At 41.7% G+C, this 18,225-nt stretch overlaps 1 protein-coding gene across 3 annotated transcripts; it reads right to left on the bottom strand.

The window, feature by feature from the left end:
- Positions 1-17,696, bottom strand: PRPF3 (pre-mRNA processing factor 3). 3 transcript variants are annotated; one of them, XM_033093497.1, is made up of 17 exons: positions 17,564-17,682; positions 14,634-14,823; positions 13,830-13,960; positions 12,502-12,597; positions 11,731-11,877; positions 10,282-10,365; positions 9,838-10,058; positions 8,862-9,168; positions 8,033-8,199; positions 7,229-7,308; positions 5,944-6,087; positions 5,146-5,245; positions 4,860-4,973; positions 3,704-3,822; positions 3,361-3,444; positions 2,235-2,296; positions 1-386 (listed from the first exon to the last, which is right to left on the bottom strand). In XM_033093497.1, exons 5-17 carry the CDS (start codon positions 11,746-11,748, stop codon positions 240-242), a joined length of 1,647 nt encoding a protein of 548 aa, XP_032949388.1. In that variant the 5' UTR covers positions 11,749-11,877; positions 12,502-12,597; positions 13,830-13,960; positions 14,634-14,823; positions 17,564-17,682; the 3' UTR covers positions 1-239. The 3 variants fall into 3 exon arrangements, with proteins under 3 accessions (XP_032949388.1, XP_032949386.1, XP_032949387.1); XM_033093495.1 differs by lacking the exon at positions 12,502-12,597 and having other exon boundaries at positions 30-386; positions 17,564-17,696; XM_033093496.1 differs by lacking the exons at positions 12,502-12,597; positions 17,564-17,682 and adding an exon at positions 17,440-17,519 and having other exon boundaries at positions 30-386.
- Positions 17,697-18,225: the final 529 nt, after the last annotated feature.

Genomic DNA, 18,225 nt, shown 5'->3' with positions numbered 1-18,225 from the left:
TACCTAGGAGTGAAAAATAGCATACCAGCTTTAAAAATAACTCTTTAATCATATGCACATAAGGGGACTAAAGGGCAGCACCAGGCTGACAGGGGCAGGGAGCAAGGTGATCTCCCTCTGTGCCCATGTCGGCCTGGCACAGTCCCGCGATCACACACACAGGTGGGGCTGGGCTGGGAAGCAGAGTAAGGTGGGGGGCTGAGAGACACAGGCGGGGGAGGCAGGGGCTTGCAGTAGTCTCAGTCGGTGGTCTCCAACACAGATTCACTCAGCGCAAGGTCCCAGTAGTGTTCAGCCCCGTGCTTTTTGAAATGCTCCCGAGCCATGTTCTCTGTAGGGCACTGTTTGAACTTCATATCTCCAAAGCTCCGGTCTTTGGCTGTACCCTGGGAAGGAGACAAAATGTGTAATAAAAACCCTGCAATTTCTAGTTTAAATCCGATATATTCTTTTAAAAAAATCTAATAACATTTGTGTAGCAATGTGCCTAACTGAACGTGATTTTTATGGTAAAAGCAATTCTGACCTCCATCCACCTCCTTGGATATGTGCCCGAGTTTTCATGAATTTATGCATAAGGGTTTCAGTTTTGTTGACTGAATGGAGGATGAGGAGTTCTGTGCTCTGGTGGAAGCGCAAGTCAGGAAGGACCACGGAGGGTGAGATGGAATGCACTTGTCTCCCACCAGGCCTCAAGGACTAGATTTGGGTCTTTCAGGAGAAAGGAGTTAGAAGACTCTTTTCACAAGCCTTCGTGAAACCCTGTGTACAAGGAGGCTTTGGGGCCCAGGGGCAAAGAACATCACCAGGTCAAGAGGGAGAGGGAAATGGGAGCCAGGGCGAGTCCCTGCAGAGAACTACAAGAGAAAAGATACTGCGTAGAGCCTCATTTTCCCCAAAGGCACCAGCAGCAACGACACTCATGAAATGTTACCTCGAGAGGCTTTCAGGGATCAGATTCTAATAAGGAGGCTAGAGCAGAACTTGGCTTGTTTCTAAACCTGAGATATATAGTTCATGAGGACTCTCAGAGATAAATGGAAGAGAATTTGGAAGAGATAAAGAGGCTAGGATATTAAATAGGCAGGTGGGGACTTATAAGACAGAAAGATAGATACTACGGTTATTATGACCTAATTTGTATACACAAATTAGAGAAGTCTGGGATAACACAGAGGATACATGAAAAACAGTTAGTAGCAATTACCTATAAAGAGTGGTCTTAAAGAATCAGGGAATCGTAAGGGGACTATTTCAGTAAGTGCTTTTCTTTATTAGAATTTATTTTACTAAGCATCCACTACTTTTGTATTAACTTACTACTTTTATAATAAAGTAGTAGTTACTAAACACGAGCACATGTTAAAAATAGAAGACACACATGAACTCAATATAGAAGAAAATAAAAACAATAAACACAAAAGTAGAAAATATTTACAATGTATAAAGTCCATTTTGGAGTGGGAATAAAAAGATTACTGCAACACATCAGGATAAGGATATCCTGAGCAACTTTTAATGCTTCCTGGAAAAACGGGGCATTTTATACTTCAAAAAAGATGAATGATCCTTAGTTCACATTTTGGCCTGAACAAGCATATTCATTTCATTTATTCATTATTTATTCTTTCTTTCTTCAGAACTAATACTGGTTCACTAAGATTTCAGGGATGAAAGAACTGCATAATAATAAAAATGTTTCATTTGTAGAGTGATTGATTTAGCCATGATTTACAAAGCACTATTACATAATAATCTAACTAGGTTCTAAAAAACAAAACCCCGACAATAGGGAGGGAAAATTATACCCACATTTTATAGACAAAGCAACAGTATTTGATGTTAAGTGTCTTGCTAGTTGCACAGCTAGCAAGTGGTAATGCCCAGACTCCAAACTTTATATTCTTAAATCTAGTACTTCTCTCACTATACCCAAAGAAAAATCCCACAATTCATTTCCCTCTTTCCAAGTCCCCATATCCATGACTAGGTACGAATAAATAACCAAGTCAAGAATTTGTAATCTTGCCACCAGTTTTCCATACTCTTTTCTAGATGGCATATACTACATAGTCATCAATTTAACTAACATCGAAGGAGGAAGAATTTGCTGCCAAATATTTAACAACGCATTCTGAAAAGAAACACGAATTACTTAAGAGATTAGTCATTGTTTAGTTTTACCATTCCATTAGCTAATGTTCTGCTTCAGTGTTTAACAAAGGATCACCTACCTCCCAGACTAGTACACATTTGTTGGTTTTCTTCACAGCTTCCTCGTCAGATTCCTCATCATCTGGAAAAGACAATATAGCTAAATCTTGCTCTAGACTTAGACTAGGGACCAAAATTTAGGTTCTAAACAGTATTCAAGTCTATCTAAATTCTTTTAAATATTATCACCCGTTACTATGTATTGGGATCAAATGTCGTTATTCTTTGTTTACCCCGAATTAGACTGGAAGATTCAAACAGGCCAGGATCTTAATTCAACGAATATTTATTTATCGAGTACCTACTAAGTCAAGAGCTGTGCCAAGTACTGGGAGTAAGTAGATAAATAAAGACAAGCACTCAACAGTAACAGCTTGTCCTAAACACATTGGGGGCCAGGCTTCAGATGCCAACATGCTAAGAGTTCAGCGTCAAGGAGCTTTTAGTCTACTGGCAGGTATACCAAATGAAAATACCTTTGGAACACTTGCAAAACAAAATATAGGTCAATTATAATAGGAAATATATTTTAAGTAAGGACAAAAAATATAACAGTACCAAAGTTAGGTAAAATTAAGAAAAACAAGGCTCTCTGCACATGTTAATGCTAACCCAGGTCGTCAAAGAAGGGAAGAATGAATATTGAAGGGAGAATGATAGGCAGGAGAATGTCAAATATATACATATATGTATGTATGTATGTGTGTGTGTATAAAAATAAAGCTGGGCAAAAGAATGAAAAGTATATTTTCTTAAAGCAGAGAGATTTTGTTGATCTAAAAAATTTTTTTGCCTTCAACCCTTTAAAAACTTTTATCAAAAAATAATACAGACAATGCACACGAGTGCATAGCGTGCCGAATTTTCACAAAATACACTCATGTGATCAGTATCCAGATGTGGGGCAGACAGGGAAAGCAGCTGGTAGGAAGACCTTAAAGGACAGGCAGCAGAATGACTAACACGCATGCACATGATCATGTAATAAATACTGTATGAACGTCTAGCATGCTCATAGTCCAAATGGGTCTTTCTGAACTTCCTGAACATTATCCACTGTTAGCAAGAGTGTCAGAGGGAGGGAATGGGTGCATAGATAGAGTACCACCCCTACCACCCACTTAATCCCCTCTAACCCCCATTCACCATCTCCCTTTGTGTTAGATGTCTGTTCATCCCACTTTATCCGATGCAGCATAAGACGCTTAAATTTCTTCTGGGACTTGGGGCCTGGAAACAGAAAAGGAGAATTTGCCAGAGTTGTGGAAGATGATGGGGCAGACAGAACCTCTGAGCTCACTCAATGCTCAGACCTGAATGTGATCGTTGAAGCAATCCTAGGCACCACATCTGAGGTCCTTGTACTCCGATGACATGGAAACAGAGGCCCAGGATATGATCCCCCAGTAGAGTTCTAAAACACTGCCTTTCTCCTCTCTCCGCACCGCGCTCACCGCCTGGGGCCAGGCACCCCCGTGTGCTCACTCACCCCCTTCCACTACCACCACGTTGACGTCCTTGTGCAGGACCACCACCCCCGTCAGGTACAGCTGCCCAGCATTGGCCTCGATCTTGAACTTCTTGGCTGGGTTGCTCAAATTTCGAACTCTGGAGAAGGGAAAGTTGAGTTATGGCTTTCATTTGAGCATCAGTAGCTGCCTGAGTGGAATGGCAAATAAAGAGATGGATCCAAAATGGTTTTCTCTCTAAAAAACAAAGACCTTTGGAGTAATGCTGAAAAGGTACAACGGATAAGTCTAGAAGTATTTCCAGTGCCTTATACTTCCTCAAAGTCTAGCATGGTACACCTTCCAACAAACAGCAGGTAATCAAACTTTACTCAAGAATGAAGGAGAAGTATTTACTATCATCCAAAAAAAGTATCAGCTAATTGTTCTCGACAGTATAAAGATCAACAAATTCTGTGCCCTCTAGATGCTTATAATGTAGTCACAATGATATGCACAAAGAATTTCTAGAAAGATACATGAAAAAAATGTTAGTAGCAATTACCCATAGGGAGTGGTCCTAAGGGATCAGAGAATAAGAAAGGGACTTTTTCAGTAAGGGCCCTTCTGTACTGTGAGAATTTTTTTATTTTAATAAGCATTCCCTACTGTTATAAATGCACCACTTTTACAACAAAGAACTAGCTACTAAACATGAGACATTTAAAAAACTGGAAGATACACACTGTACTCAACATAAAAGAATAAAATAAAAACATTCAACCAACACAAAGGTAGAAAATATTTACAATGTGTAAGGTCCATTTTGGAGTGGGAATAAAAGAATTACTGCAATACATCTGGATGAGGATATAGTTACTGAAGAAAGAAACTTTTAATGCCTCCTGCAGAAATAGGATATTTTATGCTTCAAAAAGGATGAATGATCCTTCGTTCACATTTTGGCCTGAACAAGTATATTCATTCATTCATTCTGCAGAACTAGTACTGGTTCACTAAGAAGACCTCAGAGATAGAAAAGTCTTTAACCCTCGCCATTACTGACTCCTGATTCACACTAGGATCATTTAAAGAGAGTAGGGGTGGATGCTTTGAGACCGTAGCGATTCTGCCTCAAGCACTTGGTAAATGTTTTAGTATTTCTAAGGGAAAGATTGGCCCAGTTTGGACACCTACCTATATACAGATATGTGTACCCCCTGTGAAATGTCTTCTTTAAGCTTTTTAATTTTCTTGACCTTTCTCTGTTCTGCTGTAAGTTTTCGGGCAGCGTTGGCCTCTTCATGCGCTCTGTCGTGACAGGAAGGACATCCACAAGTGAGAAAGGCATTGAAGATCAGAAGCAGGGCTGAGGGAAAGAGAGAGCAACGGAGGACTCTCCCCTCCCTCCAAACATGGATCCCCCAGAAGAGTTTGGGAAAGATACTTGTCCTGGGTTTCCACCCAATCCCTTGGCACTTACTTCTGTCTTTTTGCCATCTGAGCTCTGACATGGGCTTCTACCTTCGTGGGGTCTTGAACAGCTTCTGTTCCTAATACTCGCATCAAATTAGAAATTCTCACTGCAGTGGAGAGAGGACAGAAATCAATCTCCTAAATTGCTTCTCCAGGTGGAATAATCTGCCATCTCTTCTTTACCAATTCATATTGTTTACCAATTTCAAATCTCTACTCAAAACTCATTTCTCCCGAAAACTCCCACCTTGAAAAGCCCATACAATTAACTCAGCATTTGCAGAAGTTCACAAAATTAATCTAAATAGTTAGTATGCCATTTATTTACATTGCTTAAAAATGTACGAAAGACATTAAATTTATGAAAGAACTTAATTTCTTTGGTATTTTCACTCTGATAACAGTATTTAGTGAAAGATCCTATAACAGTGCTCACTAAAAATATTAACAATAATGGAAATTATAGGAGTGAGGTTTTTTAAACTGTATTTTCACTTTTGAAATATTAAGAATTATGTACGTAACAACTCTATGCAAACATTGCAAATGCTATCTTCATGAATTTCAAGGCCATTATTCCTCCAGGAAAATCAGAGTGTTATATAATTAAAATCAAGCCCCAATGACCTCAACAATGAATACGATGACCTGTCTTAATTAAGATAGAAAATTTAGGAAAGGAAGAAAAGTACCAAAGAATGACTCTGAGAACCAGAAAGCACCCGAATATAAAAGAATGCTGAAGTTCCTCTCAAATTACAGAGATAAACTTGCCACCCCTCATCCCCAGCTCTAAGATACGTACCTTTGGGTTCTGGAGGAGGCATCAGGCCCAGCCTGACTTTTTCTTGTAGTTCCTTTTGTGCTTCCCTCCTTGTTTGCCTTCGAAGTTTCTTCTGTTCCTTCTTGGTAAGATATACCCCCAGAGTAACTGGTGTGTCATTGTCGACTGTCAATCAGAGAAATTGAATGTACCAAAGCAGTAAGTGTATTACAGGGACATAGGTGACTACCAGTTACATTAATAGGACCTTTAGTTTAATGGTTTTGGTTATTTTTAGGTTGTGATAGTGACAGTGAGGTTGTATTTTTAAATAGCATTTTTATCTTTCATGCGTAGTGTTCTAAATTATTATGTGCTTGAGGATTTTGAGTAGGTGGGGGTTATCTAGAATCCCACTCGGATCTCACCTCCAGAACCTCAATGTTTCTATGGAATACAATTTGAAAATCACCAGTCAAGATGATGAAATTTATCATTTTAGAGTCATAGGGATTGGGAAAAATCATCTGGACCCCCAAAACAGGTTTATGAAATGTTAAACACAAACAACCAACCCCCAATTCTTCTAATGATTCACACCAACCCCCAATTCTTCTAACGATAATAGCTAAATAGACTGATTAAGTAAAGTTCATTATTATGGCTTACGTTAGCTCAAGGTCTCGACCTATTTTTCTGAACTTACTGGACAAGCAGCAAGCAAATTTACTAACTGAGGTATTATCTCCTCTGTTTATCCCAAATCCGACGAAAGCATTAGTCTTTTATGATCCATATAACTCTTGAAAAAGGCCTTACAGTTAGTATTTTCTCTATATATGAGGAACTTCTGTGTTCTATGTGATTTACCCAAGGGATTCAGCTAGTTAAGAACAGCCACACTAAAACATCTCTCTTTCGAATGAGTCAACAGACTTTTGCTACAAAAATGACAGAGAGAGAGAAGGCTGAAGACAAAGCAGATCCAAGGGCAGTTTAGAGCTGGTGTACAAGACTGAAGCTGGGAGTCAACACTACAGCAAAAGCCCAGCTAGTGACATACATCAGGGAGGCCCTCTTCAGATTAGGCTTCACAGCTCTAGAGCTGCACTGTCCAATACTGTCACTAGCTCTATGTACCATTTAAACTTTAATTAAAATCTAATGAAATTAAAAATTCAGTCCCTCGGTTGTATTAATGCTCAGTAGTCACCTGTGGACAGTGGCTACTGTACGGACAGCACAGATAGAGGACATGTCCATTATCACATAACGTTCTGATGGAAACTACTTTTCTAGAGCCTTGACTGAGTAATGTATACGTTACCTGGGGGGTTGAGCTGGGCTGGATGTTCAACAAGATTTGTGATTCCAAAATAATCTTCTCTCTTGGGATTTTGCTCTGTACTAAAATTGGAGGAAGAAAGGAAAACAGGATATGTGGGTAGAGATGATTCCAAGAGAGGGAATCTCAGAAACACAATGAAAAAAAAATCTCTCCGTAAGGCATTCTAGCACTTCTGAGTGTTTGCATATCTGTAATGTGTAATTACATTACATAGAATTTTCAAGATGAGAAAACTGGGACCCACTAAGGCTGGATGCGTTCTCCACACAACTTACTCTCAACCTTTTTTACTCTAATACCTCTGATGGATACTACATTCTCTCATTAGTAACAGTAACTCCTTTGGACAGTGGTTGACAAAGGAGGAGAGGCTGAGACACAGTCTCCTAAAGTCACGTGGAATGAGGAAGCAGGTACGGTTAAAGCTCTCCAAGTGTTTTTTATACGCTTTGTTCACCATTCTCTCCCTCAGCAACTAAGAGTCCTTGCTCTGTTCTAGAAATCGATCTTTACGAAATGTAAACATCTATTATTAGTAGCAAAAGAATGTAATTAAGAACCACAAATAACAATGTCAAACAAAGGCAAACCATTTACAGATCTGCGCTCTTAGGTTACTTGTGCCCATTCCTCCTCCATTAACCCGCACACGTATTCTTCACAAGTGTACGAGCCTGTGTATGCTTACCTATTTCCCTTGGATTTTAACATTTTACTTGATGCATGAGCACCATCTCTCCCAGTAACTCTAGCTTATCAAAAGGAACTAACTAACACACTCACAGGTCAAAGCCATTGGGGATGATGTAAGAGTCCCACCACTCAATTTCAGGGATATCGCCCTCCTTTAACTCCTTCTTAGGAGCAATGAGGGCCAGCCTAGTTGAAGTGTGAATGCCTGTTTTTCGAGCTGCCTGTGAGATCTCTGCCTGCAGCTTCTCCAGTTGAGCCTAAAGACAATATAAACCAAGACAGGAAGATAAGTTGGAGTCACAGAAATCATGGAAGTTGTAGAATCCCAACTTTTAAAATACTCCCTTACTGAACTCCTCACGAGTTCATCATTTCTGAAAGCTTAGGAAAAAGAGCCACTCTGTTTTATTCTATCCTTTAGTTAATTCACATACATCTCAGGCTCATCACTACCCTTTCACCCCACAGTGTACGTGCCTGCAGCAAATATGCAGAAACTGAATTTTATAAAAACCTCATTCTGACATGATGAAAACGAGAAAGTCAGTCATTGAATACACAGTAAATTCAACTCGCCAGGTGTGTGGATTGTCTAGAGCACATTTTAACACCAGGGCAGCTTTCTTCAGTCACCCAGGGGGTTCTGAATTGCTTCCCTCCATTGTCAGCTGGTTGTGGAGAATTTTCAAACTCAATTTTGTTTCCAACTAAGTAGAATGTAATTAAGAAGACAAATCAGCTAAAAATCAAGTATTCCAGGGATACAGTATTTTAAAAATTATCCCCTGCTTTGCCATTTATTTATCTAATTGCCTAAAACACAGAGAATTGAGTTGACAGTAGTTTAGGATTCTATTCAATTTTCTTTGTCACCTTCCTAACTTCTTCGAAGTTCCAGATTATATTCTAAGCCAGATACCTTTGTCCGTAATCGTTGGGCAATCTTTTCAAATTTGCCCTTGTCATGGAATTTAAAAGTGCGTCTCTGGCGCTGCGAAGGGGCAATCGAGACTCGGGGGTCAAAAAAGGTATTGGACTCCATGTCCTCTGATGGCTTTTCTTTAAGCTGTTGCTTGAATTGTTCCCTCTTCACAGCACGAATATTGGCCTTCAGAGTAGGCATGCGGTGTGTCAGCTCAATCTCCTTGCCTGTTGCATCTACAGTGCGACCTTGCTCATCGAGAATCAGTGGTGTAGGCTTAGTTTGATCTTTTAACTCCACCTTCCTGAAAAATAGCCCACAAAGAAAGAAACCCCATATGGAACAATAAGGCAAACAAAAAACCGAAAACAAAACAAATCAAAACTCAACGAAGACAACTAGGTTACACAATTCTAGGGAACACAAACCCATCAGCTCTGGGAGGGCTGAATAGTATTGCCACAAACCCATCTGGATTGAAAACATCAAACTGGATATCTGAGTACAATCAGATGACACAGTTGGTAAATTACATTGAAATGAATTTGCAATCCTATCTTTCTTCACTCCTGAATTCTTGAGTCAGACAAGGGATGCCAAACCAATCATAGATGCTAAAAAAGGAAGTCTATTATCTTTACCCAGTTGTAGAGAACTCAGATCTGACTCACTCAACATGGTTTAATGGATATAGCTCTGAGTTAGGAGCCAGGAGACCTGGTCCTATTCCTAGCTCAAGTATTAGGTGAATATTATTAGCCTTGGTTCTGCCAATTATAAAAAGGTGATAAATTCTACAACAAGGAAGCCAAGAGAATAAATTCAATTGGTATTTATTGAGCACATGTAAGTAATATGTAACTATATGAAATGGCTTAAGTTCCTTGGAAGAAGAGGATCAGTAACATTCCGAGGTATTTATTGCTTCTCAAGCTTCAGAAATAACAAGGGGCTCCATGAAATAGATACTCACGGGGGAGCAATGCCCATGGCATGAAGATTGGCCAAGCCCACCATGTTGGCATTGCCGATGAGCCCTGGCTTCAGTGCCAGTTGGGCTTGGATGCGGGCTTGTAGTTCAGCTGCTTTCCTTGCCTTCTCAATGGCATCATTCATGAAAGTGGCTGCCTGGGAGGGCTGAATAGTATTGCCAATTGGAAGTCGCTCTGGTTGGGAGGAAGAAGGAGTCTTTGGCTGTGAGATAGAGAAAAAGATATCAGATGGATTAGGCAGGCAGGCAGGTGTGAGTGTGCGCGCGCACGCGTGAACACGCGAACACACACACACACACACAGTGGTAGACTGTGGTAGATTGTGGGGTGCGACACACAGTCACCTTCTGGACTCTCATTTGAGTGGATAGCAAGACACTCTGTGCTAAAGATTTCTCCTTTTCAGAATAATCCGGGTGCAATACCTGAGGCGTAGGGGGGCTAATGAAGCTCAGTTGTTTCTTCCTCTCCTCAATTTGTCGTGTTGCTGCCTCCATCATCTGTTTGATCTGCTCTCAGGAGAAAGGGGGGGGGGAGGAGTTGGGAAAAAAGTTAATGTCTTCTTTATTTCTCCCATACAGGTTCCTAAACCCAAAGGGCTTTCAGGTCTAGAGGCCTAACATTTTTTGAATGACCCCATCATATTCTGCCTGGATCACAGGCTACAAAATTTAGTAAACATAAGCTTACACAACTGACCAATAGAATTTTTCAACCCATCTTCCCAGGGCAGGACCGGCATGTTAGGTAGTACGTAACACAGCTTGATGATTAAGACTCTGCAGTCAGAGACACCTGAGTTTGCATCTTAACTCTGCCACTTGATGCCTGTGTGACCTTAGACATTGTATTTAATCTCTAAATCTCCACGTGGTAAAAGAAGTAAAAATAGTAGTACCTACCTTACCAGGGCTGTTGTGAGCATTTAAATAACACATGTAAAACTCTTAACAGAATGCACACAAATTATACTTTTTTTTGTTTTTAACATCATGCTATTGGTTAAATCACGAATTCCTAGTTTGGGTGACCAGAGACGACAAGACAAAGACCTGCTTCCTCGTCTCTGTAAACCCCTTCTTCTGTCCTAAAGAAGTTTAGGATGATAGGCTTTGATGATATGATCAAACAACTCTTCTCGAATTTTCCCAAAAAGAAGGACTGTCAAGGGGTTTCAAGATATTTTAAAAAATTTATTTTTAACATTTTTTGCGTAGGTGATATATTTACATAGTTCAAAATGCAAAAAGTACAAAAGGGTATGTTATATTGTGAACTTTTCCACCCCATTCTCTATTAAAAAAAAAAATCATGTTTCTTTCCTTTTAGAAATATCATATATAAACATTAATAAGCAAATGCATCCACCCAATCACATATGTATATATTCTATTTCCCCCAAGAAATTTTAAATCATACAAGAAATATTTACTGCTTATGAGGTATCAAAATTGGTTAACAGTGACCATTTAAAAAAAAAAACACAAACCTAATTCTTACTAAAAATCACAAAGTCAACTTAAAATTATTTAAGTGGATTATACCTCCTCTGCATTATATTTGGAAACATTCCTCCGCCATCAAGCTGAATTCTGATTATTTCAGTAATTTTCTCAATGACCCAATGAGGTAAATAATTGGGCAAATGATGTATGTAACACACCTTGTCACATAATAGGTGCTCAGTAAATACTATTTCAATAGCCTTCAACTGGAATACTCCTGATTAACCCAAGGAATGATGAAACATAAAGCAGGAAATAAAAGTTCCCCAATGCTAACCAGTAATTCATATCGAGGTCACAGTAACCTCTGGATCCATGCATCTCGTTTCTTCAACTCACAGAATCAGTTTCCAGTTCCTAATTACTAACCTGGAGCTTAGTCAGCATGCCAGGGCTCTCTGAGGGAGGCCCAGGTATCACTTCTGGTTCCTCTTCCACCTCCTCAAATCGGGGTATCCGTCGCTTCTTTACTCCTGATGATTCCTTGGAAATCTCGGAGTCATCACCAAACACTTCCTAAGGGAACCCAAGATGAAAGAAGAGTTGTATCCCTGGCCGTGGGAGAAGAGAAGAATCATCCTAGTTCCTAAAAGCATTATGTGGTTTTTCCCAGAGTCTTCTAGACCCTCCACCAAATGGACCATCTCACCCAACTTCATCATTCTCCTACTCCAGTCAAGCAAATTTCACCCCCATGTCCTTATAAATGTTCCCATCTCAAGGTCATTGCAAATGTTACTCCCACATTTGGAATGATCTCCCTCAACTTTTCCACAACCCATTCCAAATCCTGCCTAAAGTTCACCTCCTCCGGGAAGTTTTCAGTATTAACAATCTCATCCCACTCTGATCAAACTGCTGTTTCGCCGCCTCTTAGCACTTAAGAGCTTGGTTCATACTATGTAAAATTACATTCTGCTTGCCAAGTGTTAAGTCTTTCAATGTTAGTACTTTCTCCCAACTAGAGTCTAAGCTCTTCCAGGACAGGGGCTTTCTCTTTCTTCTTCAGTATTCCCCAATAACACTTTCTTCTCATCAAACAATGGGAACTCAAATATGTTGACTACTTTGCAAGGTGAATTTAACAGGACCAAGAGTGGCCAACTGGAAGGGACAATGGGAAAAAGCAAATGTACACACCGGTGGTAGGCTTTGGGTGACATCCCCTCTTCACTAGGAGGGCTCGTGTTTTGCAAGGACATATCCTCGGCCAGGGGCGAGCGCTTCCTGGAACTCCTACAGTTCAAGAAAAAGGACTCTCCCATAATATATTGTGTGGGGTGGGGACCTGAATGGACCAAAATGGGACCCGTATCCCAGCGCTGTCTAGATACCTCCTTTAAGAAACCGTTTCTGTTAATCCCACCCAATGTAGTCACTTCATTCACAGCATGCCCTCAGCACTCATGCCCTATCATAACATAAGCTTCACTCTACAGATCTGTGTATACTGCGGACCTAGCAAAAGTCTACAGGCAACCCTAAAGCTTACGTGAAATTGCTACTCAGATTTTATAATTTGTGACTATATATTGTTGTGCTCTCACTCCCCCACCCCCACCCCTTGCAAGTTCCTTTAAGGCAAGGACTCTCTCTCATTCCTCTGATCACCCTACAATGCCCTAAACACAAAGAACACATGAATCTGTATTTCTCTTGGTTCCATAGCCTGGCCAGGGACCAAGCAGACAGTGTTTATTCTCCCTTTGTGCCTCAAGAAAAGCAATAGGATAGCCAAGGTGTCAAAAGCACTTTGGAAGGTTTGATGGGACTCACAGAAAAGATTTTTTTTTTTTTTTTTTGAGAGGCAGAGAGAAAAGAGATAGAAAGCAGTTATTTGACGCTGTTGATACTCAGAAAGGCCATGACCAATACAGAATAAAAAGTGAAGTAGGTAAGGGAGTAATGATGGTTCCTTTAAGTACTCCACTCAAGGGGCGAAACGACCAGCAAGATGCTACTTAGCCAACGGCACGCTCTCCAGACATAAAGTTATTATTACTTGTTGTTGGGATCCTATCTACAAGTCCATTGCAGAGAAACCTCGATAAAGGAGTAACAGTGAGGTCCGTGGCTCAGATAGCAGTGGAGTCACTTTCTGAAGCAATCTAGGAGGCCTCGAGTAAATCAAAGCATAAAATCTCAGAGCAATTAATTTATAGGTAGTAGTAAAGGGGGAAAAAAGGAGACAGGGAAACATGAGAACCAAAACTCCTAACTGCATATGAAAAAGGACAAAGCTACCAATTGTTTCCTTAGAATATTTCAACCCAGGAACTTCCATAGTTCATTACCATAAGATGGTGATAATACAAGTTCACCCCCTCTACTTTAATTAAGGTCTAAGGAGCTCCCTTGAATATTAGGTATGCTTATAGTGCATATCAAAGTGTGAGCCAGGTAAGCTCAGCAACTTTGTTACCATTCATAATACTCCCGAGCTTATCAGATAGTTAAGTGTAACCTACCTTTAGCTCTCGTTTTCTGCTCCTGTCACTACTAGACTTGGAATGCCTAGAGCTTCGGCCTTCCTCCACAGCCTCAAACAGTTTGTCCACAAATCGGAGAGTAGAATCATCAAGAAAAGGTTTCAGATGGTCTGACAGGAAAAAAAAGAGATGGTAATGTTGAAAAGGTAAGAGTACTTTAGTCTGATAGTAGGCATATAACACCATATACCACCATACTGGAATTTCATCCCCAGTGGGGAGGGAAATATTTTCTTAAGTTCTCTGTAGGATTCCCATAAATTCTCTTACAGTAAATGACCTTGACCCATGAGGTAAAAGTACAGTTGCAATTTTTTTGGAGTAGAAAAGTAGCATAGCCAGAGCAACCTACTTACGTTAAGCATCAAAGTTAGGACAAATAACCTCCCCAACTTTTCCCGAATAGCAAGTTGTTGAGACTACCATTAAAATCTACCTCCCTCACCTTTTCCATGCATTTTATAAAGACTTCTGCATGTTTAAATATCAACCCAAATCTGAAGTACGAAACTGACTTTAGCATATTTCCTAAGTAAATTTAACTTAGGTAACTCAGTATGGTGGTCAAAGGAAGTCAGTCTGAGATTAAAAATATGTCACAAATAGTATAAGAAATAAGAGAAAAGACAAAATTAGTTTACTTGGGGTATTTCCATTATAATGCAAGAGAAAATAAAATCCTGACCCTTTCTAGACACTCCCAACAGAGAGAATTTGAGGAAAGTTCAAAGCAGCATTTGGGGTCATGCTGTATGTTGTCACAAGATTCAGAAAGGTGCATACCAGCTGCCTTCTTTTTGTCCATGCCCTTCCCCACACAATTCAGGGCTGCTGTGACCACTGTGGGCTCTGAGAAACCCAGCACCCTTTTCACTGTCTTCTCTATCCATGGTTTCAGCTCATCCAGCTCCCTCTTAGATAGTGCCATTCTTCAGGAAAAGGAAGGTAAGTCAAATGGGATTTAGTACTGCACCTAAAAAGAAACCAGGAAAGAATTAAGTTAGAGGACAGGAAAAGACTAAAGTGATTCCAGTCAATGCTTATTACATTACAAATGTCTTCCCCACCTCTATTCTCAATCTTTAGTCGAGCTGCTCCTCTTCATTTCAAGTCAAATACTTTCCCTAAAACCTATACTTCAAAGCAGAAATACATTCCATTTGATTCCCCCCTCTTCTTCTCCCTTGTCCCCGCCACACTCCGATTCAAGCCGTTGTTTCTCAGTCTAGTTGTGTAGGACACAGCTCCCTGGCCCATGCTGCTGTTATGAGCCTTGCGCTCCCCCCGGCTGAGGCAGTCAGTCGCCAGTTGTCAGTTGGCCGCTCACAGCAGCTCACAGCAGCTCTTGCCAGCTGCTGGCCTCTCATGATGTCTTCCAGCCACTCACGCTGACCACCGGCCGCTCATGACAGCACATGGTAGCCCACGGCAGCTCGCGCTGGCTGCCGGTCACTAGCGCTGGCCACTCATGGCAGCACATGGTAGCCCGCGACAGCATACAGCAGCCCACAGTAGCACATGGCAGCTTGTATTGGCTGCCGGCTGCTAATGGCGGCACACAGTAGCCCGTGGCAGCACACAGAAGCCCACGGCAGCTCATGCCAACCTCCAGCAGCTCACAGCAGCCCAGCTCCAGCCCAGCTCCAGGGAAAGCTGTTGTTCACAATCTTAGCTGTAGAGGGTGAAGCTTGCTGGCCCATGTGGGAATCGAACCGGCAAACCCGGCGTTAAGAGCACAGCGCTCCAACCACCTGAGCCACTGGGCCGGCCTCCCCCATTAGATTTCTAAGCCTGACTCACTATCAGTGAGTCAATGAAACTTGTGGAATAAACAGATAAAACCCGGGAATGGCCTAGTCTGAGCAATGAGTTCTGGCTCCTTTTTTGATCCTGTTGTATCAACAGGACTGGCAAACATATGAGTATAATATGGAAACAAGACTGAAAAAGCCCAGCCAGAGGCAGCTTTTCTATTCTTAATTCTAGGCAGGCATTCCTTAACTCAGCCGTAACCTACAGGTTTCCTTACTTTTAAGGGATGCAGATAGAGGAAGGCTTATTCAGGTCAGTCATCCTGTATCAAAGCTCGTATCCTTAAGAATGTTCTATTTCTCTGTAGTCATATGCAAGCTAGTGGGGATTCTGTACCCAGACAATTTTCTCTCATGTTCTACAGGGTCTTTGTCAGTTGACTTGGGTAAGGTAATCCCCCAGCTCAGAAAAGAATACCCCCATTTTGGATGTTCTGCCTTTTCACCTTTATTTTTCTACTTTTTACACTATCATACAAGATTCTATAACAAATCCTTAATTTGTCATTTAACACAAGTTAGTACAATTCTTAAACAATAGTCACATTTACATTTTGATCTCCTACCTAAATTTCAAAACCCATGAGCATAGAGAAAATTGTATTTCCCCTATTTTCACCATAGTGCCTAAAAGTCAATAAACCGCACTGAATTCAATTTCCCAGATAACCTCCTCCCAGCAGGGCCACATATCAGGGTCTGATGTAGGAGTCAAGCTCTCAGGCCGTTTTTAAGGCATCTTTTCTCCTAAAAGACACGGTCTGATTAACTTCTACATTCTTGGCAGGGACGTCCCTTATAAGACCTGTTGCTAAACGGTGTTATTAAATTTGGGTATAACCGTATGAAACTAGTAGATTGAAGTCATGAAATTAGGAGTGATAGATTTCCTGCCTCAGTGACACATTATGTGAATACTTCTAGGTGGTTCTATTCACCCATCATGAGACAGCAGTATAACCTCTCAATCTCCTATATATTAAATGTGCATTGCTTAAAAGCAGCATATTCAGATACCACAGTCAATAAAGAGCTCACACTGAAGAGTTGCAACACGGAGCTTTACCATTTACCAGCGTTTGGGCAAGTAATTCCTCTGAGCCTCAGTTTACTCATCTTGGTACTTAATTCATTCAACGAATATTTATTGAGTAACTACTAAGTGTCAAGCAGCATAGTGGGTGCTGAGAATACGTACACCAGTGAACAAAACAGACAAGAATCTTCGTCTTAACGGGGCTTATGTTCCACTAGAATTGAATCACAGGCTAGAAAGTGTAAGCAATTTGAAAATCCAAAGCGATACACGAGGAACCGGTCTATTAGATTAAATGTGTGCCCAACACTAAACTAACAAATGTATTCAAGTGCAACCCAATCCTTCCTAAGAGAATGTGCAAACTAAACAGCCCGTGGGCCAAAATGAAAGTTTCCAACAGTAACTAGCTTTGTCACTAATCAAATGTTGGACAGTAACTGCGTGGGGCGGGTGTGTGTTATGGCGTGGGGAGGCAGGCAGAAGGATCTCTGAATGGGGAGGGTGCAGACTCCAATCTTCTGAAGGATTTCCGTGCTCTTCTTTGCAACACCCCGACTGACCCACCCCCACCCCACCCCCAAACCTCCATTCTTCTCTCTCTGCTCTCCCCGGCCGGCCCTGAGCCCACCTTGTTCTCCCCAAACTCCTCGTCTCAGAGCTAGTCTCCGCACCCCGTCCCCTTCCCGCCCCCGCCCTTTTCCTCTCAACAATCTCATTCCAACCCCTTCTCCCGCAGAACCTTGTTCTCCTCTCAGCTGCCTTCCCGCTGAACCTTCCAGCCTCGGTCCCCCTCTTGGACTGAGCCCCGGCCCCAGGCGCTCCGACCCGAGGCCACCCTCTTTGGGCCCGGGGCCACTACTCACCTCACAAACTTCAGCCCCTGAGACGGAGCCCGAACGTTACACCGGAACCGGAAACCCTCCGACCGCCCTACGGCCTGCCGTCGTTACCGCCACTGCCGCCGCCACGCCACGGTCCTCCACACGTGACGGGGAGGGCCGGGCCACCGACGCGCGCAGCCGTAGTAGCCACTTTCCTGGCGGCGGGGCGCATGCGTGGCGGAGCCCTAAAGTTGCCCCGTGCAAGCTCCCCACGGCTTCCTTTTCCCCAGCTAAATCTCCTAACTGGATTACTGCAAGGTTAATGTTGCCTGAAACAGAAATCGGGCTGCTTGCAATATTCCTAGTGTGGCGAGTCAGTGCGCTGAAGTTACGCTAGAACTAAAAGCGGGGCTTATGAGTTCAGGCTAAACGTGGCCTTTCGTGTGTTATAAAGTCAATCCTCAGTAAGAGTCGAGATCACATTAGCCACGTCTCCCTAACCTTTCTCCTTCAGTAAATTAACAGTGGTGCCAGAGACCGACGCAGAAAATAGACGTGTATGGGAGGACTCTGAAGATAGCAACTCTCCCCCACCCTCCTCTTGTCTCATTCGTTAATTGAATATTTATTGACTGCCTACTAGTATGCACCAGGCATCCTCTTCTGAGAATCAATACTGCTTCATGGTTAAGAGCAGGGGCTTG

Source organism: Rhinolophus ferrumequinum, chromosome 22 (assembly GCF_004115265.2).
Source record: "Rhinolophus ferrumequinum isolate MPI-CBG mRhiFer1 chromosome 22, mRhiFer1_v1.p, whole genome shotgun sequence".
Classification (NCBI taxonomy): Eukaryota; Metazoa; Chordata; class Mammalia; order Chiroptera; family Rhinolophidae; genus Rhinolophus; species Rhinolophus ferrumequinum.
The sequence above is the reverse complement of the archived record's forward strand: the minus strand, read 5'-3'. Positions and strand labels throughout refer to the sequence as shown.